The sequence below is a fragment of the Agelaius tricolor genome, unplaced genomic scaffold, assembly GCF_023055355.1.
Source record: "Agelaius tricolor isolate 1412-34295 unplaced genomic scaffold, bAgeTri1.0.p SCAF_15, whole genome shotgun sequence".
NCBI classification, from domain to species: Eukaryota; Metazoa; Chordata; class Aves; order Passeriformes; family Icteridae; genus Agelaius; species Agelaius tricolor.
Window position 1 is genome coordinate 21,884,702 of NW_027269275.1, and position 23,414 is coordinate 21,908,115.

Genomic DNA, 23,414 nt, shown 5'->3' on the forward strand with positions numbered 1-23,414 from the left:
GCACTCGAAGCCGCTCCACAGACTTCATCCCCCCGGCAGGTGTCCCCATCCGTGTGTCCCCATCCCGCTGCCGGGCGCTATCTCGCCCACGGCCCCGGGAGGCAGCGGTGCGCGTTCATTGGCTGATGGGCTCCTCTCCTCGGCGCTGATTGGTGCGGCGTCACGTCAGTCCGACGCTCCGCCCAGTGCAGCGCTGAAGGCGCGGGTAGCCGGCGCTGAGGGCCGCTCGCCATGGCGGGCGTGGAGCTGTACTCGCATCCCGCGCTGTACACGCGCTACCGGGCTGGGTTCTGCTCCGCCGCTGCACTGGCGCTGTTGCTCATCACGGCGCTCACCTATGTGCCGCCGCTGCTGGTGGCCTACCGGAGCCACGGTGAGCGCCGCTGGACCCCACGCGGCCCGGCCGGGCCTGGCGCAGCCCTGAAATCTCGTGCTGTTTTTGCCCTCAGGTTTCTGGCTGAAGCAGAGCGCGTACCTGGAGCAGCCCACTGTTCGTTTCCGGTACGAGGCTCTCTTCGTCGCCACCATCGGGTCCGGCCCGGGCAGCTTCTTGGCGTGGAGCACATTCCCAGCGTTCAACAGGCTCCAGGAGGACCGGCTCCGAGTCCCGCTCCTGTCGGTAGGCTTGCCCGGGGCGGCCCGGCAACACTGGCGAGAAGCGAGGCTGCAGAGTGGGGCCAGTGGACCGGCAGCCGGCTCAGGGCACGAGTGCTGATGGCGCTTTTGAGCGTGTGGCCCGTCAGGCACTGCTGCCTTCAGGTAGCAGCAGCTTTATGTATAACCTTGTGCCTCACATCGGGATTTGCTGGAATTTTAATGAATCCCGTTTCACTCCCTCTCAGTGTTACTGAATCGTAGCATTACTTAGGTTGGAAAAAGCCCGTAAGACCAAGTCCAGTCATTAATCAAACCCTACCAATTTTGCCACTAAACCAAGTCCATAAACACCGCTGGTGGTTTGTGTGAACACGTCGGTTTACTTTATTCAAATTAGTTGTGCCGCTCTACCCTGGCCACATGGCTTGTCATTATATGAAGTCTGCAGGGTACACCTAGATTTGGAAGTAGATATGTGCCTTCAGAAACACATAATCTCTGCCTTGCAGTCACTTTTCTTTCTGGGATTGCACAGTGGCAGTTATTTTTCTGTCTGCCTCTTTATGAGCCCTTCTGTATTTTGCAAGTAGCTGAAGTATTGGACACTCTGGCACACAAGCATAGCAAGCCTTGGCTTACTGCCAGGCATCAGCATACAGAAGCCATTTAAGAGGCATGCTAAAATAGCAGGAGGCAGAGGCCTGACCACCAGTCATATATTTGCACTGTGTCTTGCACAGAAGATCCAGCACCAAGGCATGCTTTGTGGCATGCAAGGAAGATGGTTGGAATGGTCTAGGGCAGAAAAGACCTTGAAGTAAACTTTTCCTCCCTTGGAGGGGTGTATGAGACCTTGTATAACAGACAACAGTGTTGGCTTTTTGTCTCTAGTCCTCTGTCTGTAAATAGTCAAGTAGCTTTTTATTACATTCCTGACTGTGCAGTCCGTTTGCTTCCTTGGTATGTGTGTGCTGCAGTTGTAGGGTCCCCTGGGGTTTTACTTTTTTTGTTTTTCTTTCTAACAGAAATTCCTGTCTTTAAAAAAAATTTATTTAGACGAGAGAAGAAGACAAAAATCAAGATGGGAAAATGGATCAGTTGCATTTTAAACTGGAACTTCCATTACAACCAACAGAGCATGTAGTTGGCGTTCAGCTGATTCTACTCTTTTCCTACCAGCTTTATGTGAGCATTTTTGGTTTTGTTTGTTGTGATGTATAGACCTATTGTAAAATTCCAGTAGTGGTTATACAAAAGATGAAAAGAAACCTTCCACATTTGAAATTCCTATCCAAAATATGTGTTTTACTGAAAAATACTTAATTTTCTCCCCCTCTGCTGTGTCATTCCTAGACTAGCTCTCTTGTGTATTTTGATACGCTTTGTTAGGGTTTGGTGGTTTTGGTTTTTGTTGTTTTTTTTTTTTTTTTTTAATATTTTTAAGCTCTATATTCTCTTGGGCTGTAGTGCACTCACTATACAGGACAGAAATGCACAACAGTGAGTATCAGTGTGGGTGGCACCTGAAAATAACTGAGATTTTTGCAATAGGCAGAAGGATGTGCATTCCTACAGACTGCTGCGTCTTGACATAACCAGTTCATTTTCTGAGGTGGGGAGTCAGGCTGTTGCAGCAGCCTAAAACTCCTTAGATTTTGCTTAACAGTTCGTGAAGCATCGATAATCATCTGCCAGGATCTTTTATATCTTGTAACTGGGAGGAGGAAGTGTTATAGGAAGACAAGACAGTGCGATTCTGCTGCCATTGTACGTCAAATGGCAGTGTAATTAATACCTTAAAGCAAAGAGAAAACCACCAGCACACAGAGAACCCAGGGATACATCTGAAAGGAGCAGTAATACAGAGCTGCTTGGGTGCAGCCACACAGACAAAAAGTTGTTTACCTAGGGAGATTAGGCTGTTTCTGTAGAGAGTCTTGCTGATTGCAGATTGACAAGCTTAGCAAGCATAGCTATGTGGTGTAGAAAACATTCTTAAGCCTGAGGCCCAGAATAAAGGCCCAACAGTCCTGATTTTGGGCTGAAGTATTTGGTCAGGTATTGGTATCACAGAGTTACCATATTCACAACACTTTTTTTTATCCCACTGTAAATGTGGAAATTTTCCTTCAGACTGAGTGGTTGATAAGAACTAAGGACCTCCCTTCTTTATTTGGTTCTTGTTGCAGAGTACAAGTCCTTGATTTTGACTGCTGAGTTTTTTTAAAGTGTGTCTCCAATGAATCTGTTTTAGTCACCTTGCTGCTTTTTACATGTTATGGCTAGTCAAAACTTTCGGTCATTGGCCACAGACATTGCACTTCACTGAATCTCAACTTTGTTGACATAATAAAGTTAGTTAGCTATTAGCTAAGGTAGTTCGCTTTTTTAAAAAAGCAGTATTTTTTATTTGGTGGTCTCTTGTATAGACTAAGGTGATGATCTGAAACTTGGGAGCCCTAGAAAAATCAAATCCATGTAGAAAAATGTGTAGATACCAAGACATAGAAAAGTATGTAGTGTCCCTCCTCCTCCCTCCCTGCTAAATTTTCCTTTTTTGTGTTCACTTTTTCAGAGGATGTCAACATTTGTGATGCAGAGCATGGCTTTTCTTCAGTTTTTTTCTCCTGTGCCAGGGTCTCAGCTCCACGTGAATGGAGACTTGAAATTAAACCAGAGGCAATTACTTAACCACTGTGGACTGGATACCAGATACAATGTGAGGAAATGTTTTTCCCTTCCCCATCAATTCAACCCCCCCCCCCCACCCCAATCTCTTAATCCTCCTAGTATCTTAAGTGACACCCTAATTATTTGTACTATTGCACAGAGTGAACTGTAAGACTTTTGAACTGGTGTTTTCTTGTTAGACTACAAGAAGGAAGAGGTTATTCTGCCAAGATGTTCAGTCTGATGTTTATGTTCATTCCTTGAAAGGCATGGTTACTTTGTGTAAGAAACTCAGTAGAATTACTGTCTTGAAGACTGGATGAATAATAAAGTGTCTCCTTGTTGTAACAGGTGTCTGTGGTCAATGGCACAAGTCCTTTTGCAAGTGACTATGATCTGGCAAACATCATTGCAGCATATTGGGATAGAAATGGTAAGCCTGAATGTGTAGCTACAGGACAGTAGTAGTTAGCATATTGGCAGCTGTTTTGTGAGGTATATGACTTCTGTATTAATACCTAAAAGCCCCTTAACCTGGACATTTCCTTTCTCCATTATAGTGACAACAGTCTTTTCAGATCCCAGCCCTGTTTGGATGACTGGAAGAGCAACGGATACACCATTTATCATTAATGCCACTATTCATTACCCAGTGGAAGTTATCTTATATCCTTCAAAAACTGCACAAACTGTGACATGACAGGGTTATATTATTTCAGCCTCCACCACATGCAGGCCAAATGAAAATGTTTTCTCTTAGATGTGTTGCTAAACTTTTTTTTTTGTTAGCTAAGCAAATGTTACAGTTCTGGAGCTGATGAAATACCTATTTGTCCATTCCTTCAGATGGTTGTGCCTTCGTAACCACTTTTTGCCTTTCTTTATTGGTAACCCGTGTTGCTTTTCAGCTTTGCTAAAAAGGCCTTTAAAGCAGTTTGTTAGCTATTGTCATGGAATATTCGTAGTACATCTTGCTTTGGTTCTGCAGCACCTGCTGTCCCGATCTGTCACAGATGTCACTCACAAAGCATGATACTGTAGTCTGTGACCTAAAGCAAATGATTAGAAGTCTGTATGCAAGATCATCTCACCAAATAATAACTCCTGCAGTGGCAGGCTGTTACATTTGTTCATGTGCAGACAGATCAGAATTTTTATCTTTTGAAAAAGTAATTCTTCATTGATTATGTTCTTTGTTCTTTTTCTGAGACAAGAACAAATCTGCATTTAGAAGAATCTGTATGGAGCACACTTCTTACAAGATTTGTTTACCTGCCTGAATATTAACAATAAGTACTTCCTGATGACTCAGGCACAAAGCAGGTACTTTACCCAGAATTGGTTTAAATGTCTTCTAGGACAGATGTTCTCTCCAGCTTTTGTTACCTACTGTGGTGGAAGGCTTTTAGGTGTTTCTGTGGTTCAGAGGCTTAGCATTTGTGACACAAACTGCTGTCTTAACAAGGTTTGTGCCTTTCTGTCTATGAGTTTCCTTGTTTAGATATTGCAATGGTAGCATCAGAAGGTTCTCTATTAACACTCCTTGACTTTGCTTAAATATCAGCCAGGATTTTGGGAAATTATTAAATTTGCCTGGATCCAGTATGTCAGCATCCTCCTTATCTTTCTTTGGGTGTTCGGTAGGATTAAGACATTTTTGTTCCAGAATCAGGTGTTGACTACAATTCCAGTATCACCAGTTCTGCCTGTATCTCCAGTCCTATCCTACAAACAACACCAGTCCTGAAGAGATGCCTGAGAAGACTTTATAGACATGCCATTCAAAAATAGTTCCCTGATTTTATTCTCTATACACTTCTTACTTCAGAAGATCAGAATTTTGTAAGTATATTTCAAGTATGCTCTGTTTGTGCATCCTTTTTAAAATACATGTTCATTCACCTAATTTCTTTAGGAACACTGCTTTGGAGCTGGAAAAGTTTATATTTTTGACAGTAAAAAACAGCCTAGTTATTTTTTTGCAAATGGAGCATGCGTCAAAAACCATTTTGAAAACTGAAAATAAAAATATGCTAAAAGTAACAATATTAACTGATTTTACTTCTTGTAAATCAATTCACTGCACTCTTAAGAGTTGTCAAGAGTTATTTGTACATGCATTTATGTATGTGCACTATGAAGTGAAAAACTGCAGGGATGAGTTAAGGTCAGAGATGCGCTTCTGTAACTGTGACTATACTTATTCAGCAATTTAATTATTAAATTGGATGATGAATAAATTCAAGGTTGATGTGAGAAATCAGGTTTTGGGTGATAGCGTGTGCAAAATTTGCACAACCATTTACTACCGGTATTATTACTGTAGCACCTGACCATTAATTGTGAATTGTAAAACAGAGAATCCTTTTATCTATTGAAAGAAAACTAGCAAAAAATTCTGCCAGGGAAGCCTCAGAGTTTCAAAGCAAGTGAATAATTACCTTCAGAGCTTAAATTGTTTAGAACAGATAAAGATTATAATCACCTGGTAGACATTGAAAGACTATGTCCCTCATTCTTGATGGTGGTGGTCATAGGGAAGATTATTTTATCTTCTTTTTCTGGGCTTACTTTTTATGCTAGGCAAGCTTACAAGAGAAAACAACAGAATTTCCATTATATTTTCAGTTTTTTTATTAAAGAATTAATTCTAGCAAAGCAGTGTTATGGCAGGACATTTAAATCTAGAATTTAAAACAATTCTAGATGCTAGAATTCTGCAAAAAAACCAAGTGTCTTTGGTTCTTTTGAACTGTTAAGACACGGTGCAGCTATGAAATATGAAAGAGCAGCTGAGCGGTAGGCCATCTTTTGGCTATCATCCTCTAGAACTGAACATCCTGGCAGCTGGGAGAGCTATTTTTTCCAGAAGTCTCCAGTTTGCTCTTTGATCTTTGAAGTCTCTATGTGGCAGCATAGGGCTACTGATAACTGGCTTCGTATCAACATCTCCAGAGTCAAAGCAACTGTCTACTGCTTTTTTGTGCTTCTAGCCACTGCACAGCATGAACGAAAGAAGGGGGCTGTGAGCTTGTTTCCACCATATCTCCTGCTGGTGTACATTTGGTGTGCTCTCCTTTGCAGCAGTAATGGTGCTTGTGTGACTGCATGAGTTAATTCAGGGAGTTAATTATAGTGAAGATGATCTTTACCAAATATATAATCACTTTTTCAGACAAGTCAGTTCCCTGACTGAACTTGGTATGTATCTGCACAAGCATTAAGGTGGACATGAGCAAAGGGTAGAAATCTCTGGAGAGACCACAGGACCGCAATTTAAGGGTTTGAATGTACTACTCCCACAAAAATGGAATGCATAAGAATCTTCCTCCAAGCTGAACAGAAGTCTGTTTCGGTAGCAACAGAAACACAGAAGAGACTAATGCTCGAAAGCCACAGTACTGGGAGACTCCATTAATCCCTCTCCCTTTTTTCTCCTGTTGTAGCCTTTCACATTAAGTTAGAACACGTGATGCTGCTGACAGCAACACTTCAGTGAATGCATGTGAAATAAGAAATGGAGATCAGGCCTAGTTCCAGAAATACAGAGAAAAACATCCTTAAGTTTCTCTTTTCCTTTAGATGGCGAAAACTGGAAAAAATCCTGTTCAGTAATGTAAGCAAAGAACTATATACGTTAAAAGGAGGCAATCAAAAGAGTTTGTTACTTGCAGGTGGCATGTAATTGTTTAATATGACCTGAAGCCACCCCTCCATTTCTTGTCAAAGAGGTTTTTCATGCCTGGACTAATAACTGAATGCAGGGTAAAAGGAGCTGTAAAGGCAGATGTTACCACAGTGGGGAAGAAAAACCCTGTGATACATCTGCCTGCGGTCACTTCCTAGATGATTTTTATACTGACTGTAGTTCTTGGTTCACAGTTCTGACTCCTTTCTTGAGCTTGAAGAGACATTCTGCTTTTGTAAGTAAACAAGCAATAGAAAAAAAGCAAGATTTTATAGCTTAAGCAACAAACTGAACTACACAGGAAAAATATATACCTGAGAATCCACTGCAACCAGCATTAGAAGAGGTTTAGGAAGGAAGAGCCTTTCTCAGAAAGCTATCTGCAAGGACTCTTCTTTTGGCTTGCTAAGCAACACAAAAAGTCAAAACCACCACCATACACCACAGTTGTACTACACAGATCTCTGTAGACATATGACAGAGCAATCTAAATGCTCGTCATTGAGAAAGGACATGGTGGCTCGAGGACATGGTGGCTCGCTAGGATTAATCAAGGTTTTAAGTTAAAAGTCCTATGCATAAACTGACGTGGGAACACGGCTCTTACATGGCCGTGTAAGAGCCATGCTTCGGGAGTGTTTTAAGAGGTAGAACTAGGAGAAAAGAAACCACCTCGCTGCTTTTTAACTCACCAAGCAGCCCCTTTTGTAGGGGGTATTATCTTCTCGCTCTACTCGCACGAGGCGAGCGGGACGCGGCCGCGCCAGCTCTGTTCGCCTGGGGGTGCCGAGCCGGGATGGAGGGAGGAGGGGCTGGGAGGAGGGGGCTGCTGCCGCGGGAAGGCCCGAGGCACGCGGGACCCCGCGGAGGAGAGGTGGCGGGGCGCTGGCTGCTGCGGCGCCCGCGAGCCGGTTTCGCGAGCCAGGCGGGACCCTGCGGGGCGGGCGGCCTGCCCCGCCGCGCCGGTCCCACTCGTGCTGGGCGGGACAGGCCAGCGGACCGCCCCTGCCGGGCTGCGCCTTTGCCCGGGGATGCTCCGGGGGCGCTCCGGGGGCGGGCGGATCGGCTTCTCGGGCTCCTCCCGCTGCCCCGGCGCCTCGGCCACGTATGAAAGCGGTTCATTGTCTCTGTCGGCAGCTCGGAGCCGCGGCGGTGGCGGGAGGCGGCGACAAGGTACGGACAGGCTGATGCGGGTGGGGGTGCGGTTATGCCACGGGATTGGAAGGCCCGGTCAGACCTTTTTTTTCCGGTCTCAAACAACGGTACTTTAAAGGAGATGTTTTTGAGCGGGTTACACACGCCCCTGCCTGTGGCGGCGGACTAGCGGCAATACTAGTTACGGCGGAGCCGATGTCGCACCGATAGAGGTAAAGCTGTCGAAAATCAGCCTGGTTATTTTAGGTGGTTTTTTTTTCTGTACCCATTCAAATACCAGTCTGCATATTGTTGATACAATAAGCTTCTGCCTTATGAAGATGTGAGATTTCTAGCTGCATAAGAATACTGGAAAGTGATGTTTTGTCAGTGGGGTGATTTACTGCAAGAATTACTAGTAATATTGTTGTGTGTTATTCTTTGACCAGCTTTGTCGTGTTCCAGCATTTTACTTTTTTGAGTAGTAAACTATGTTTCTAACGTTAGCTCACAGAACCTTTTTTGGCGGTAATTGCATTGGTGCAATGTCTGATAGGTGAAGAATGCAGTGAGTAAATTTGATGAGGAGAAGTAGACCTTCAGGTGATCTTTGCTCTATTTATCATGCCATGAACAAATGTTTTCCTCTTAATTCTATAAAATGCATGATGACATTCACTGTTATCATTCTTTTTACAGTCAGTATTGCTGCATTTGGTGAATTTTAAGTACATAAGAGATAATTACATTCATCTCGTATGATTGCTCTGAGAGGTCAGCATACAGGACAGTCATTTTTGGGTAACAAAAGGTTGTGCACATTATCCCGCATTAGGTATTCATTTTTCAGTGGAAGAAATCAATCTGGGAAATCAACAGAATCACGAAATATTCTGAGCTGGAAGGGACCCACAACTGAGTACATTAATCTGTAAGTTCTTTGACTTTAAAAATGCTGCACAGACTGTTTAAAATGAAAGTATGCTGGAAATTTTCTCAGACAGAAAATGGCCAGGGAAGACCACTGACAAAGACAGCTAAGATTCAGTTGCTCAGAAGTCATTGTAGGGGAGCAGGTATTTGTAATTCTTCACTGAAATGTTTTTGCTTTAATCCAGCCTGGTTTTTCAGTCTTCCCACAACAGACCCAGAATTGTTTGTTCTAAGGGAGTGTTTCATCCCAGCCTATTGTCCAAAGCTCAAAGACAGAGCATGGTTTTGACAGCTCTGAGACACTTTCTGTCTTTCTACAGTCTTTTTAATATCCCAGAAAAAAAAAATTGCAGTTTAATAGGAGGGTCTTTTTTAGCTAGAAAGTTAGTTTTTGCTACTTGATTAAGTCTCTTCAGGTTGAATTCTGTGCTGAAAGAAGTTACTAAGAAACTCTACTCCTTTCAGAGCTGACCTGAAAAGATCTGATTACTTAATTCCAACATTATATGTCTTACGTGACAAACGAATAAAAGTCCCTGGAAGCATGAGCTAAATGATCATCATTTCTTTCTTTCTTTTCTGCCTTTCTGGGTCTGAAAAGTGCTCAACTTAGAAATGAGATATTTTTGGGATCAGTACTACCACTGACTGTATTTTTACCCTGCTTAGTAAAACTGGATAGCTTTCTGTAATGTATCTAGTTTCTTGGCAAGCAGATACTAACTAGTGGCCCTGCAGCTCAGCAGTCTATCAAAGACAGTTTAAGTGATGAAGAAAACGATTGCTCTATTGGCCAGTTTGTATAATTAATTTTCTTTGAACAATATGTAAGAATAGTTGTTGTGGAATTGTCCCAGGGCTCATCTAGTGTAGAATCTTGTTTCCATTAGTAGCTGTTAGCAGGGAAGCCCAGGAACAGAGCTTGATTCAGGACTGGCAACTAAACCATATAAGCTAATGCTTTTCAGACCACATTTTGAAAATTTGCATTGCCCTGTGAAGAGATGATTGTGCCTCAAGAATTTGAGAGACTTCTGATGATTCTCTTTACCAGAGCTCTCCTTGAAGAAATAGTATCACCAAAGAAGTACTACTACTATCACAGAAAAGGAATAACAGTGTAACTGTTAGTAAAATAACTTACATTAAGGAGTATTCATTACTTACAGAAACACGTATTGTGATGCTTCTGAGTGTTGCCATACTTCATGTGTCTCAGCTGAGAGATGTGAGAGGCGTCAGAGTGCTGTCTGCTGCAACTTGAGGCCCGTTGCAGCCTGTTTTTCTGCTTGTTGTAGCTCCCTTGCCACTTGGGGTCAGTCTGATTTTGTCTCTGAGATGGCAGCTGAAGTGGCAGTAATGCTAAAACTTCTGGCCCCACTGCTGGTTCTCCTTTCTCCCCCCCATGTTTGCAGTTGGCAGGCATGCTATAGTCAGGCAGGTGCACTACGAGGAAGCACTTATGTGGAACAGAGCAGGATAAAAGGAGGTGTAACAAACCCCAGTTTTGCTTTCCGGAGAGGAGCTTGGTGTGAGCAGGTAGTGCCACTGAGCTGTTGGTGGAGGAGGAGGGCACTAGCAGAAAGAGGCAATGCAAAGCAAGTCACAGGCTAGTGTTTCAGCATGCAGCTTCAGTGTGCAGTTTTGGCACATTGCCTTTCTGTGCTGAAAGAGCAAGCTTGCCTAACAGCACCATCTGGCGAGTCCTGCAATGGAATAGGTAGAGGATCAGAAGTAGCCTGTATTGCGACATCCCGTTCCTCGCATTTGGAATTGTAGAATCATTTACATTGGAAAAGACCTTTAAGATCATGAAGTCCAACTGTTAATCCAACAATGCCAAGTCCACAACTAAGGCAATGATATAATGTAATCTATTCAGTAGATTTATAAATATGTGTATACATATATGGATCTTCAGCAACTCTATGAGAAGGTTATTCTATGGGCTTTTCAACAGCTGCTTTCTGCCTCAGCTAAAGTTCATCAAAAATCACAGAAGACCTTGTTGGGTTAAAAAAATTGTACTTTAGGGGAATGTGAGTTTAACCTGGGCTAAGATCACCTTAACTGCAGAATGCAATTGGAAATGGTAAGTGGTTGTTTACATGAAAATAGAATTACACATGCCCAACAAGAAAAGTGCAGAAATAAAGGGCACTGTTCACAGAAAAAGTGGAATATTTGGCCTTATGCACTGGAAGCCACACAAGAGAATACTTTACAGATGCTGTATTGTCCTGCGTAATTATGCTTTTTATTTGATGGTGTCTACATGTGTGTATATTCCTTAGAAACACTCCAACTTTTCTAAAAGGAAAGAAAATTAATCTTAAATATAGAAAACTGATATCTACTTAGTGTTTTACTTTTTCTTGCAGTTTCTGTCATAATGAAGTGTAGGGAAATACCTCAGCTGTAGTCATTTGATGTTATTTGTAGCGCTTGAGTCTTGTTAGTTCAGACATATTGTGGACTAATACTCACGTTATCTGCTTTTTCATTGGCAGTGTTGTCTTCAACACTACTTGTGTGGGAACTGGAGCAAGGAGAGGTCTGAGAAAGTCAAGGCAAAAGTGAATGTAAAAAACAGCTTTTGGCTTTTATTCCTCAGTCTCCCACACTCTGCTAATAACATGTAAAGAGCAGTTAGTGTTGCAGCTCTGCAGCATGATTAGAGTGGAGCAACAGTTCTGCGTAGCTAGAGTAGAAACACATTCTTTAAAAAGCACAATTGAGTTTCTGAAAGCTACATAATAAGTGAGACTGCAATGAGCTGCAGAATGCAGTCTTAGTGCAGATAATGACTCACGTTTTGCACTCAAGAAAAAGATCCGAGATAGTTGTGTCTGGCTGACTTTCAGGCATAGAGCCTGTTTCAAGAAAAATCTTTCAATTAGCAAATGCAACTTCAGCTTTGACTTCAGCTTAGATTCTTTCATCCCCTCTGTTTGGTGAAGTGTCAGTGCAGGCTGCTGGATTGCTGGTGATCCTCGCAGCACAGAGAAACTTGTAGATGCTTCTGGAGATGTAATATGCAAAAAAAAGATGTAATATGTTCAGTATTAGAACAAGGCAGATTTTATCTATGAAGAATGGCCAAGCTGAACTAAACTAAGGATTTATCTATCTGCTCTTGTGCCTGAGAGTAGCAAGCAGCGGACTGCTAAGGAGAAAGTAATACATTAAGCCTTGTTTCTTGCAGCATGTCACTGCAATACAGTATACTGTGGGCTATCCGTGGCTTAAGGAATTGCTAAGCCATGGGCTGTAGCCTCATTTTTGCCTTTAACAGTCCTTGGAAGGCTTTTCTTCCCTTACTTACTTTAAATCAATGTGATTATTTGTTGAACTCCTGTATACTTTTGCTGCTACAGAATTTTGAAGCAGAGTTTCACATTTTTAATATGCGGTGTACATAAAGGTTTTGTAATGGGTGATCATTTAATTCAATTCAATTTATTATGTCAAATGAATATGTATCTTTGTTTACTAGTCTGCATGATTTTCTTTCAAGAGTTTAGAGTGTGTTGAAAAATGTGTCATTCACTGTAACAAGAAAAAAATTGTAATTGCAAATGCAGCTAGATAACAAATAGGTATATGTAGAACTTCTGAGATGATCTGTGTACATGAGTAGTACTTTCCTTTACCTTGCCTGCTAACATTTACTGCCTGCTTGCAAGTGGAATCTGCATGAGTGAGAGTACAAAAGGGTAGGTGCCAAAAATCTCTAGTAAAAAGCTGGGGGGAGGAGTGCATGTGTCTTGAACTTTGACTGCAAAGTAAAGCAGAAATCCACTTGGGCTTGACATGCCTAAGATTTTCTAGGAGTTATATGCAGACAAATCTAACTTGAATGCAAACTCAGGGTATTCCGTCTTGGGGTGTATGCACTCCAGACCAAAGATACGTGTCAGCAGCTTTTAAATTTTGTCACCTGTGGCCAGGTGTGGCTTCAGGTTGTGAGTTTTCATCCATCTTCTGCCTTCTGCAGTTTGGAAAATAGAGGGTTGTGGACAAACACCAATTGGTATAGCAGCCTATGGCCACTGTAGGGTACAGCACTCACATTAGATAAGATGATTTTAATTTCAGCACCCACAGCTACCAATGTTCGCATCCACTCCTTTTAGGGGATAGAAATCCTTGTAATGTTAAATTGAAATAGAAATACAGTTGAGCAAGTCAGAAACTTTTTTTTTCTTCTTTTTTTTTTAGCACAGTGTTTACCAGTGTTCAATTTGAGGGCCTTGCGTATTTTGTAGTTCTGTTTTGATTTTTTTTTAATCCAAGGGTTGAGCTGCATCAACCCAAGGTTTTCTTCAACATTGAACATTTACTTAGTTCCTTATTTCTGCAGTGATCTTAGTGTCACACATTACTTCCTTTTTTTTCCCCAACAGCTGTCACCTGCAGTGTTCATCCCCAAGTGCAGCTGATTAAGGAGGCAGTTAATGCCACATACATACATACACATTTGAAGAAAGGTTTTACTAATGCAAGAGTTTGTATTGTCTAAGTTGTATTGTTATTGTGCCACAGCAGCAATGGTTCACCAGTATTTCCCTTCTCTTTTTCAGCTTTTTTCATTACCCTTCCTCGGTGAGAATGGCAAGGATTCGGATTCCTAGCACAATTGTTATAATTTTTGTTACAGTTCAGACTGGATTCTTACTCTTCATGTATGCCCGGTACAGTAGCTTCATGCCTCAGTCTGAGGAGAAACCATCACAAGTCCACATACTTATTCTCTCCTCTTGGCGGTCAGGATCTTCTTTTGTTGGTCAACTTTTCAGCCAGCACCCCAGTGTCTTCTACCTGATGGAGCCTGCATGGCACGTGTGGGTTACAATGTACCAGAACAGTGCCAAAGTCTTACACATGGCAGTGCGGGACTTAGTCAGGTCCGTCTTTCTGTGTGACATGTCTGTGTTTGATGCTTACATGCCTTGGAAAAGAAACTTATCCGATCTTTTCCAGTGGGCAGCAAGTCGGGCTCTGTGTTCAGCTCCTGCTTGTGACTCTTTTCAACGTACCGACATAACCAGTGAACTGGCATGCAAGACTCTTTGTGGACGGTATCCATTCAGCAAGGTGGAAGAAGCCTGTAAAACTTACAGCCATGTTGTCATCAAGGAAGTTAGATTCTTTGACTTGAAGGTCCTATACCCCCTCCTCACTGATCCGTCCTTGAATCTCAAAATTATTCACCTGGTCCGTGACCCCAGGGCAGTCGTTAAGTCACGGGAACAATCGGTGAAAGCATTAGCCCGTGACAATGGAATTGTCTTGAGTACCAATGGCACTAAAGTGGAAGATAGCAAATACAAAGTAATGCAAGAGGTTTGTAGAAGTCATGTTCAGATTTATGAAACAGCTACTCTAAAACCACCTAATTTCCTGAAAGATCGCTATTTAATGGTCCGTTTTGAAGATCTGGTAAGAGATCCATTATCAGAAATCTCAGAAATGTATAAATTTGCAGATCTTAGTTTGACTCCCAGGCTCAAAAGCTGGGTTTATAATATCACTCATGGACAGGGACCGGGGAAAAAAAAAGAAGCCTTCAAAATAACATCCCGAGATGCAGTTAGTGTTTCACAGGCCTGGAGAAATATTCTTTCCTTTCAGAAAGTTAAGAAAATACAGGAAGTTTGCAAAGGTGCTATAAACATTCTTGGTTATCAGCTAGTGGATTCAGAAAAAGAACAAAGAGATCTGACATTGGATTTGGTGTTGCCAAGACGACAAAATCAATTCAGTTGGTCATCATTTAATCCAAAGCACTAAGACATTTTTGAGAGATCTGGGGAGTTGGGGCAGGGTAGTTGTTTGAATATTTCTATACTGCACAGCATATAGTAATTGGAAAATCCTTGGCTGTGACTTTATCTTTTCGTCTACTCCTTTTCTGTTAATGTAAGAAGTTTTTTTTTCCCCTGAGTTTTTTACATATTAAAAAAAAGAGCAAGATACTTGGTCGGCCTGTTACTGTGCTGCTCACAGCATTATTTTAAGAATATAATTTAAGCACTTTCTATTAAAAGATGGATTCTTGAAGATGTCTGTTTATTGATAATACTTCTTTTTTTTCATGCTTTAAGTATTTAAGAATCACAATTCTTTATTTGTATATATGGAACAAAGTAAATAGTAAATTCCTTCACTTGACTTTCTTCTTTAAAGTTGTTTTGCAGTTGTATATTTTTTTTCAGACTTCTGTTGATGTTTTAAATCTTAACATACAAGTTTTCCAAAAGGTGGGGCAACTGCAGCAGCTGTGTTGTAAAAGGCTTAAATGGAAACTTCATTTATTGATAGATTTCATAGTGGTTTATTTGGAATAGCAATATTTACAATCAGATACTTGAATGTGATGTTTGCTTGGATTGCAAGAACCAAAGGATATGAAGAAACTTTCAGTGGAATCATAGTGGAAATAGCGTTTTAATGCTGTCCCTGTTGTGTTCTAATACCGTGACAAAGAATAAGTGCACGCTTGCTCCTGCCACCGCACTCCATACTGTTATCCTCTCTCTGTACAACTATAAGCAATTTGTGAAGATCACTGAGAAGTTTAGTAAGCCTTGAAAATTTGCGTATCGATTATATTGCTGCATGGAAGTGATCCGTTCAACTTTGATAGCACAGACAGATGCTCGTGTACGGTTAATATTCGGTGCCGCGCCCGAGAAACTCCTGGGGCAGCGGTGATGCTCCAGCACCGCGCGGGCGCAGACGCTCGGAATGAGCGCGGGTGGGGGCCGGGGGAGGCTGTCCCCAGACCCTCCGCTGAGCATGGAGCGCGTACTTGGCGGTTTTGAGACGTCGCCGGTGCCAGCTGCTGACCAAAGCTCCAGGTAAGAAACCCGTAGTGGCGCTCTCCGTGGCTGCGCTCTGCCTCACACTGGTACTGCTACTTGAAGGTGAGCGGTGAACGGGCGACCGCGTGGCCAGTCCAGGGGAAGACCCGAGGAGGGCGACGGTGCCTGCGGGGCCCGCGGCACAAGCAGCGAGTGGCGGGGACTGCCGGCGGATGGAGCGGCGCGGGCGGCAGTGCCGAGCGGGAGCGGGCAGCGGGGGTTGCCGAGGAGGGCGCCGGGCGGGAGCGGGTGGCACGGTCTGTCCGGAGCCGCGCGGAGCTACGGTGGCGCCGCGGCGTGGTGCAATCGCCTCTCGGCGGGGGAACTGAGCGGGCAAGGGGGCGCTTCACCGCACGCCGGGAGCTGCGGTCCAGGGGACGGAACTTGCTATAGTCCGTGTTGGTCCCCGGGGCGTGCTGGGTGTTGTGGTTTTCCACCACTCGGCTGCCGGGCAACCCTCATCACAACCAATACGATGTTTTTCAGCTCCTCAGTTTCTCAGGTTTCCTTTACCACTGTGGACTCCGCTCACCTAGCTCTTCTGTTTTAGGGAGTGCCACATACAGCATGCTGGATTCTTAATCCAAACCATGTCTTGCCCTTTGAAAATTAATGCAGCTGTTAGATGCTTATGAGTTATTCTTGTTCCTTAATAGGGTTAATATGTAGCTTATTGAATGGAGAAATTAATTTGCAGTTGTAGCATCCTCTGTGAAGTCTGTATCAGTAGATTTATTCTAAGTATAGCACATTTAGGATGCTTCCATTTTGACCCAGTGAAAACACCTTCCACAGCATGAGAAGATGTAACAGTGGTTTTAAATGGCAAAATGGGGGAGTAAATGATAGTAGAAAACGTTTATTTCCTCTTTTTTTTTTTTTTAATTTGTTGGTTTGCATCACTAATCCCAATTATGTAGGACAATTTCAGTCCTAAACTCCTCTAACTGCACTACTTTAAAAGTTGCATGTACACTGATCTAATCACCCTCAGTCCTTTGTGCTGTTAATTTAGAATTTTTTTATTTGGGACAGCTAAACATAAATTTGCTAGAACAAAACTGTATACTTGGAAATAAAATTATTTCAGGTGTGAGCTGTGAGGATGATGAGGGCTGCAATAATATTTTTACAGGTAATTTTTCAGCTTCAGTCAAAAAAAGTATCCCGTATGTCAGGAAGGTGATCATACCACTACCCTGAATCCATGTCAACATTATGTACATTGTTATCCCTGGATAACAACTGGACAAGAAGAATGTCCAAGCTGCAAGAAAAAAAAAGTCTGTAGTAACATGCAGGCATAGTCCTCATACGATGTTCATTAATATAATTCATAAATAATTCTATGGTTTTGTATAAGAATTATACCACTCGCTATGAAACAATTTAATAGTGACTGATTTCCATTTTGATGTGAGAAACTCAATTGCTCTAAGATACAGAATAAGGCTTGCTTACCTTAATCAGCTTCAGTCATTTGATGAAGTTTTATGGTCTTGAGGCTCTTTCATCCTCCCTCGATCCCATCCCAGCTTTTCCGAGTTCTACTTACATCCTTAGTACACAAGCTACTTCATTTCATTTGCACTGAAATCACTTTGTATGTCTCATCACAGTGTTTGAATGAAGTTTATACCACCTGTTATTTTCCTTAATGGAAGCTGGATACGTAGATAAAGTAACTACACACTCAACAGTACAAATACTTCCTTTGCAGATGTTTTCAGAGCCAAAGCAGATTGATTTGGTGCTGGTGCACTGAAACAGAATTAGGACCTCAGAAAGCATTTATTTGTCCTTAGGTTGAAAAGTAGTGTTTCTGGGCAGCACTTGTTCCCTTGCACCTGCAGTTCATTGTGGAAAAGATTTCTTTTAGTGAGCAAATGTTGTTGTGGCTGGCGCAGTGAAAAGCAGAAGAGTTCTTGGTAAGATCATCTTGGTGGGAACGTGAGTACCAGCCAAAACCTCTCTGTGTTCCGGTGCCACGCCGCTGTGGGAGGAAGGAGCATGAGGTGCAAAGCCCTGAGCGGAGCAGTGGGAAACGGGAGGTAAGGAAGAGTCGGGCTAAAGACAGATTTAAACTAGGCTGGGTGTTAGGGTTAGGGTTAGGAAGAGACATTTGTCATCCAGACATTTGTCATCCAAAACAAAGACCTGTAAAATCCTAGGTCTGCCTTGTGTTTAATGTGTTTTTACTTTATATTTATGTCACCACATAAAGCAAGGAAAGGAGAAATGTGACTGGTTCCCACTATTGCTGTGTGAAGGCTTTTTTTTAAAAGCTGGTGTACTTATATTCTCTTTTTCCACACCAAGCTTGACTTTTCTCCTCCTTTTTCGAGGTCTGCTGCATTGGGTGTCCCAAGGAGGGCTGGGTTCCTCAGCAGGGGCCTTAGGAGGTGGCGCTGATTCTGCTTTTTCTGAAGGTGTATCAAAGTGTGCTACGAGAATGACAGTTTTCTCCACTGGAAGGCTTTCCCTCAATGCCATCAGTGCACATGCATGTTTGAATTGTGGAACCAGAGGGACTAAGAAAAGCCAATACCCGGAGCAGATTTCTGTTTGCTTAGTTTCTGTGAGAAGCGGGCTGTGTGCTGGACAGGGAGAGGTGCTGTTGGAGAGTGGCATCAGCGCCAGGTGTGAGCTGTGAGGATGATGGGGGCTCGGAGCAGTCAAGAAACTGCTGTAATATTTGAGTAAAATGACATTTTTAGTGGCTGCTGAATCATAGAGTGAAAAGGTAGACATCCCTGTTTTAGCCTTTACCACAACCATTGTATCATGTGTTTATCCATGGCTTATTCCTCTTGTGAAGTTGTCTGGCTGCAGGCAGTGCATTACTCCAAAGGTGCTGCTGTGCTGATGCTCTGTATGTTCACAGTCATGGGCAAAGCCGAAGGCTCTGTGACTAGGGAAGAATGGCATGGACACGTTACTGCTCTCTCTGTTGCACCACAATTTTGATGGCTGGGTTTGGCTGCTAAATTGATGGAGCTCCTGGAAGAAATTTCAGAAAAGTGAGTAGTATGGCTATCTTTAAATTTATCTTTTACAGTAACGTTTAAAAGTAGCATTTCTACAGAAAGCTGCCTCTTTTTTACGTGGCAGAATTTTGCTTTATGTGGTGTTCTGATTTTCTGAAATTCCTCACAGTTGGAGAAAAAGAGTTATGAAAGTTGCTTAGCAGTTTAAAATCTCAGGGTTTCTCTGAAAGCTGACTTGCCAGAGGGAGGAGGAAATAGCCTGAATTCCAGTACAGATAGTGTATAAAAGAACATTCCTTGACAGAAAAAGAGCTTTGTGAAACATCAGCACTGTTTCCTATAGGGCCTCCAACATACTTGTTCAGTAACTGTGGGCTTTGTGCAATGCCCTCAGGCACAGTCCTGAACAAATTTTGTACTGCAGAGAGTATCTTAGTTTACTTGCCATCCCCTGCTTGGTTACTTGTACCTGAGAAAATTTAATTTAGTGTCAGATGAACCCACTGGGAAATGTCCTTAGCTGATTCTAGTAGTGCAACCCCACTATGGTTGGTAAGATTGGAAAGTAGTATGAAAAATTTGCCTTGTGGAATTAAGGGTCTATCATCTCCTGTTAGGCAACTGAATTTTGTGACTGATTCCACTTCTCCTAATCCAAGCAATCTAAAATGTGGATACTTTTAAAATTGGATTTAGGCCTGTGGGGGCATGTAACTCGTCTTGTTCTTTCTGATCAAATTTCTGAACTCACTGACTGATGAAAGATGGCCATGCGATAAAAATAAAATTAAACGTCTATGACTGAATTTTCCCTTGGTAAATGAGAGTATCTGTTATTACATTGGGAAAGATGTTTAATTAGTATACTACATTGGACTTGCTTGTGTTTCATTACAATTTATGGGTTGTTATTTAGAAATACATTTACCTACTATTCCTTAATGTGGTTTTGCTTTTTTGTTTCTTTTCCTCCCCTGCTAAAGAAAGGGTGGATTTTTTGTCGATCTCTTTGTGAGAGTATCAAATCATGTTGCTGTAAATATGTATAAGCAACTAGGCTACAGTGTGTACCGGACAGTCTTAGAGTACTACTCAGCTAGCAATGGGGAGCCAGATGAAGATGCTTATGGTAAGTTCTTGTTTGGTCTCGAATGGAACTATTCTCATGTTGAAGGCTGCTGGGATTGTTTGTAAGAGTGTTACTATTTTTTTATATGAAACACATAAAAAAGCATGAAACAATTTGAAAATATATGAATTTATAATTATATTAATTATATGAAACCATTTCAGATAGTTGCTGATTAATAGGATTTTTGTATTTTTGTAACTTTTCCTAATTAGGATTATATCAGTTACAAAACTTAATCTTGCCACTTACACATTTTGTAGCATCTCTGGCAAAATCGACCACAGAACAAGAATAAATGAGGAGGAATGTCAGTGCTTTCTTCCTTTCATCCCATAACAGGGACTTGAAACTTTGTTTTTCTCAGATGTCTATAAGACCCAGTCAGTTTTAGCTCTCTAAAGAAGCTACAGAGCAGTGATGAGTGCCTGAACCACATCCCCTGCAGCCATCAGGGGATTGAGGGCAGGGAAAAGGGCAGAGAAAGGGAAATAAATAACAGAGCCATCAAGACTGGAGGATGTGAGGATGAATCCAAAACTATGCTCTCCAAGAGCTGAAAGAACACATTTCTTTAAACAAGACATCCAAACCGGAATGAAGGACTTGCACTCTTTCCAGATCTTCCCAGCACCATAACGCATTTTTAAAAAAAGCCATCTGTGGAAATGGGATGCTCCTGTAAGCCTTGCAGAGACTTTCTCCAACACCACAAACCACCCCTCCTGTTGCTCTTCCTTTACCACTCAGGGCTGAGCCATGGAGACCTGCTTCTTTAGTGTGTGTGTGTGTGTGTGTGTGTGTGTGTATGTGTGTGTGTGTGTATTTCAGGGGTTTTTTTTAAACCAAGAAAAAATCAATATCATATTTTAAAAAGAACCCCCAGAGCTTTGGGGAAAGTGGGCATAAATGTCACACAAAACACAAAGAAAGACTGAGCTACTAAGGAATCCTACTTAGAGCAGCAGTGGTGGGGTGGGAGGGAAGAAATATAGCAGAGAAATTTAACACCATTTAGGAGGATTTATACACAATGTTTTCATTGCAAGCAGCATTTAGAAGTGACAATTTAGTGATTTATCACATCCCAGCACACTCCTTCCCTGTCAAAGTGATAGGCAGAACCAGCAGAGCAGCTCTGAACACACTGTTCACTACAAGGCACCACCAACAAACCCAGAACAGCTCCACCCTTGGCCAACCCTGTCCCCTTGGGCCTTCTGAGAAGCTGGGATTTAGGAGAAGGCCTTGCAGGGGAACAGTGTTTCAAATGTCAAAGGATTTAAAAATATACAAAGCTATGAAAGCCGATGAGACCTGAAAGAATTGAAGGAGAAGGTGTCTTAGCAGAGCATCTTTGGCCAGTGCAGCCAGATAACCCTCAGATATCATTACTGGAGCATCTGGGAGTGAAGCCCAGCAGGAGATGCTGCAACATGAACTCCTGCCCCACACGAGAGGTTCCCAGAGACCAAAACCTCCACTCCATGCAGAGCAGACAGGATCTGACCACAACACCTGCCTTGGGCCAAACCTGCTCTTCATTTTTCACGAGCCACACAGAAACGTGGTGTATTTATGATCACTTCTCTCACCAGACCTGGTTGCAATCAGCACTGGATCCCAAAACTGAAGGAGAAGCCTTGTGTGGACAATTCTTCCTTCAAGGCTCAGCTCCAGTACCAGGCTCAAGACCTGGCATGCGCATGCATTTGGCAGGGAGTAGCAAATCAAGTGAAAGAACATTTCAGGGTTTTTCTTCAGTTGATTGTTTAGGAATTTACTTGGAATAAGCTTCCTCCCCAAGAGGGATTTCAATTCTACACATGCACAAAGAGGAGAAAACATTAATGCAGCGTTGAGACAGCTCCTTGCTGAGAGCAGTGGTTTTAAGGTTAAGGCCCTTGTATATCTGGGAGGGTGAAACCTCTGTGTTCAACCCTCTGGGATCATCACTTGGGCTTCCTGTGCTTCTCAAGCTCTCAAAGTAAAATTGACCCACCAAACTCATCTTTGTCTCAATCCTAATCCCTGCATCATCCTTCAGGTGTATTTCCTCACAATGAAATTGGAGTAGAAAATGCTTTAGGAAATGCCTTGCAGCCCCTTCTTCCCCAAAGGACAAATCTGCTTTAATTAGGAATGCTCTTCAAGCACAAGGTTTGGATGCAGCCAGTGAGACTCACATTTCAGAAGGACCATCAATGGTCTGATAAAGACACAGCACTATCAAGCAGGCTGCTGGACTGAGGAGAATATTTGAAACCTGCTGACATGCAGTTCTAGCAGAAGTGCAAAATGAAATGTAATGTAGTAGAACTGGAAAATGAAATGCTGTTAGACAAGGCTGCTCCCCAAATTGGCTCTGCCTGGATCCACCTGCCCTGCAGCACAGCCTTCTCCCTTTCTCCTCACTGCCCTCTGCTCAGCACCAACCCAAGTCTGGGCTATTTCAATTCATGTCAGACACAGAGCAGCTGATGGGCAGCAAATGCAGCCTTCCCAAAGTGGCTGCCCATGACCTGGACTGCAGGGCAGAGCTCAGGGAGGAGGTGGCAGCTTCCTCAATGGCTTTTCATGTCCTCTCTCTGCCATGCACACACTGGCATGCATGGCATGGCTCTGTTTTGGCAGCCGGTCCCTTGGCAGGGTGAACTCTCTCCTCCTTGCTGTGACATGTGGGCTGGCAGGGATGACACAGTGACCTCAGCCAGCTGATGCTGCCTGTGCCATCACCTGGCACTGATGTGTTTGATGAAAATCCTTTTGCTGGGATTTTTCTCCTGAGAAGCCTCAGAACAGAAATGGAACCAATAACAATCTGCTAGCTGTGGAGTGTGGGCTGGAGATGGTTTAGCAACAGGGGCATCATGGACTGGTCTCCTGTACATTGTTTCTACTTGATGACCAATCATGGTCCAGCTGCGTCAGGGCTGTGAGCAGTCCCAGGTTTTTATTATTCATTCCTTTCCAGCTTTCTGATGTCTCCTTGCTCTTTTAGTATAGTTCTAATATCTCATTTTCTTTTAATATAATAGAGATCATAAAATAATATTTCAGCCTTCTGAAAGGTGGAGTCAAGTTTCTCGTCTCTTCCCTTGTCCTGGGGACCCTCAAACACCACCACAATCACCGGCCGAGCGGGTTTGTGCGAGCCTCTCTGTAACCCTCGGCCGGTCCCGAGTCAGCAGAAACCGGGGGGGCAGCCCCGACACGGCCGACAGCGGGGAGACACTCTCTGTGCCCCGAGGGTGCTGAGGGCACCTGGGCTGGGGGGAGACACTCTCTGTGCCCCGAGGGTACTGAGGGCACCTGGGCTGGCAGGGAGACACTTTCTGTGCCCCGAGGGTACTGAGGGCACCTGGGCTGGTCACCTTTGCAGCACAAGAGACACCAGAGACATCGGTAGA

The 23,414-nt window shown here is 43.1% G+C and overlaps 2 protein-coding genes across 4 annotated transcripts; both read left to right on the forward strand.

The window, feature by feature from the left end:
• Nucleotides 1-91: 91 nt before the first annotated feature.
• On the forward strand, nucleotides 92-5,315 carry TMEM231 (transmembrane protein 231). The gene is made up of 7 exons (XM_071440977.1): nucleotides 92-373; nucleotides 450-619; nucleotides 1,654-1,782; nucleotides 3,173-3,316; nucleotides 3,619-3,700; nucleotides 3,828-3,933; nucleotides 4,825-5,315. Exons 1-7 carry the CDS (start codon nucleotides 232-234, stop codon nucleotides 5,012-5,014), a joined length of 963 nt encoding a protein of 320 aa, XP_071297078.1. The 5' UTR covers nucleotides 92-231; the 3' UTR covers nucleotides 5,015-5,315.
• Nucleotides 4,985-23,074, forward strand: LOC139596565 (carbohydrate sulfotransferase 5-like). Of its 3 annotated transcripts, XM_071440974.1 has the most exons (3): nucleotides 5,038-5,109; nucleotides 8,093-8,128; nucleotides 13,606-23,074. In XM_071440974.1, the coding sequence occupies exons 1-3, from the start codon at nucleotides 5,042-5,044 to the stop codon at nucleotides 14,813-14,815; spliced, it is 1,314 nt and encodes a 437-aa protein (XP_071297075.1). In that variant the 5' UTR covers nucleotides 5,038-5,041; the 3' UTR covers nucleotides 14,816-23,074. The 3 variants fall into 3 exon arrangements, with proteins under 3 accessions (XP_071297077.1, XP_071297075.1, XP_071297074.1); XM_071440976.1 differs by lacking the exon at nucleotides 8,093-8,128 and having other exon boundaries at nucleotides 4,985-5,109; XM_071440973.1 differs by lacking the exons at nucleotides 5,038-5,109; nucleotides 8,093-8,128 and adding an exon at nucleotides 8,340-9,020.
• The last annotated feature ends 340 nt before the right edge of the window (nucleotides 23,075-23,414 follow it).

Bases quoted from the DNA above. Each gene is read 5' to 3' on its own strand.
- LOC139596565 (XM_071440973.1), top strand. From the start codon at position 8,848: ATGATTGCTCTGAGAGGTCAGCATACAGGACAGTCATTTTTGGGTAAC. The intron at 9,021-13,605 runs GTAAGTTCTTTG...TCTCTTTTTCAG, and splicing joins ACAACTGAGTACATTAATCT to CTTTTTTCATTACCCTTCCT.
- TMEM231 (XM_071440977.1), top strand. From the start codon at position 232: ATGGCGGGCGTGGAGCTGTACTCGCATCCCGCGCTGTACACGCGCTAC. The intron at 374-449 runs GTGAGCGCCGCT...TTTTGCCCTCAG, and splicing joins GGTGGCCTACCGGAGCCACG to GTTTCTGGCTGAAGCAGAGC. The intron at 3,701-3,827 runs GTAAGCCTGAAT...TCTCCATTATAG, and splicing joins AGCATATTGGGATAGAAATG to TGACAACAGTCTTTTCAGAT.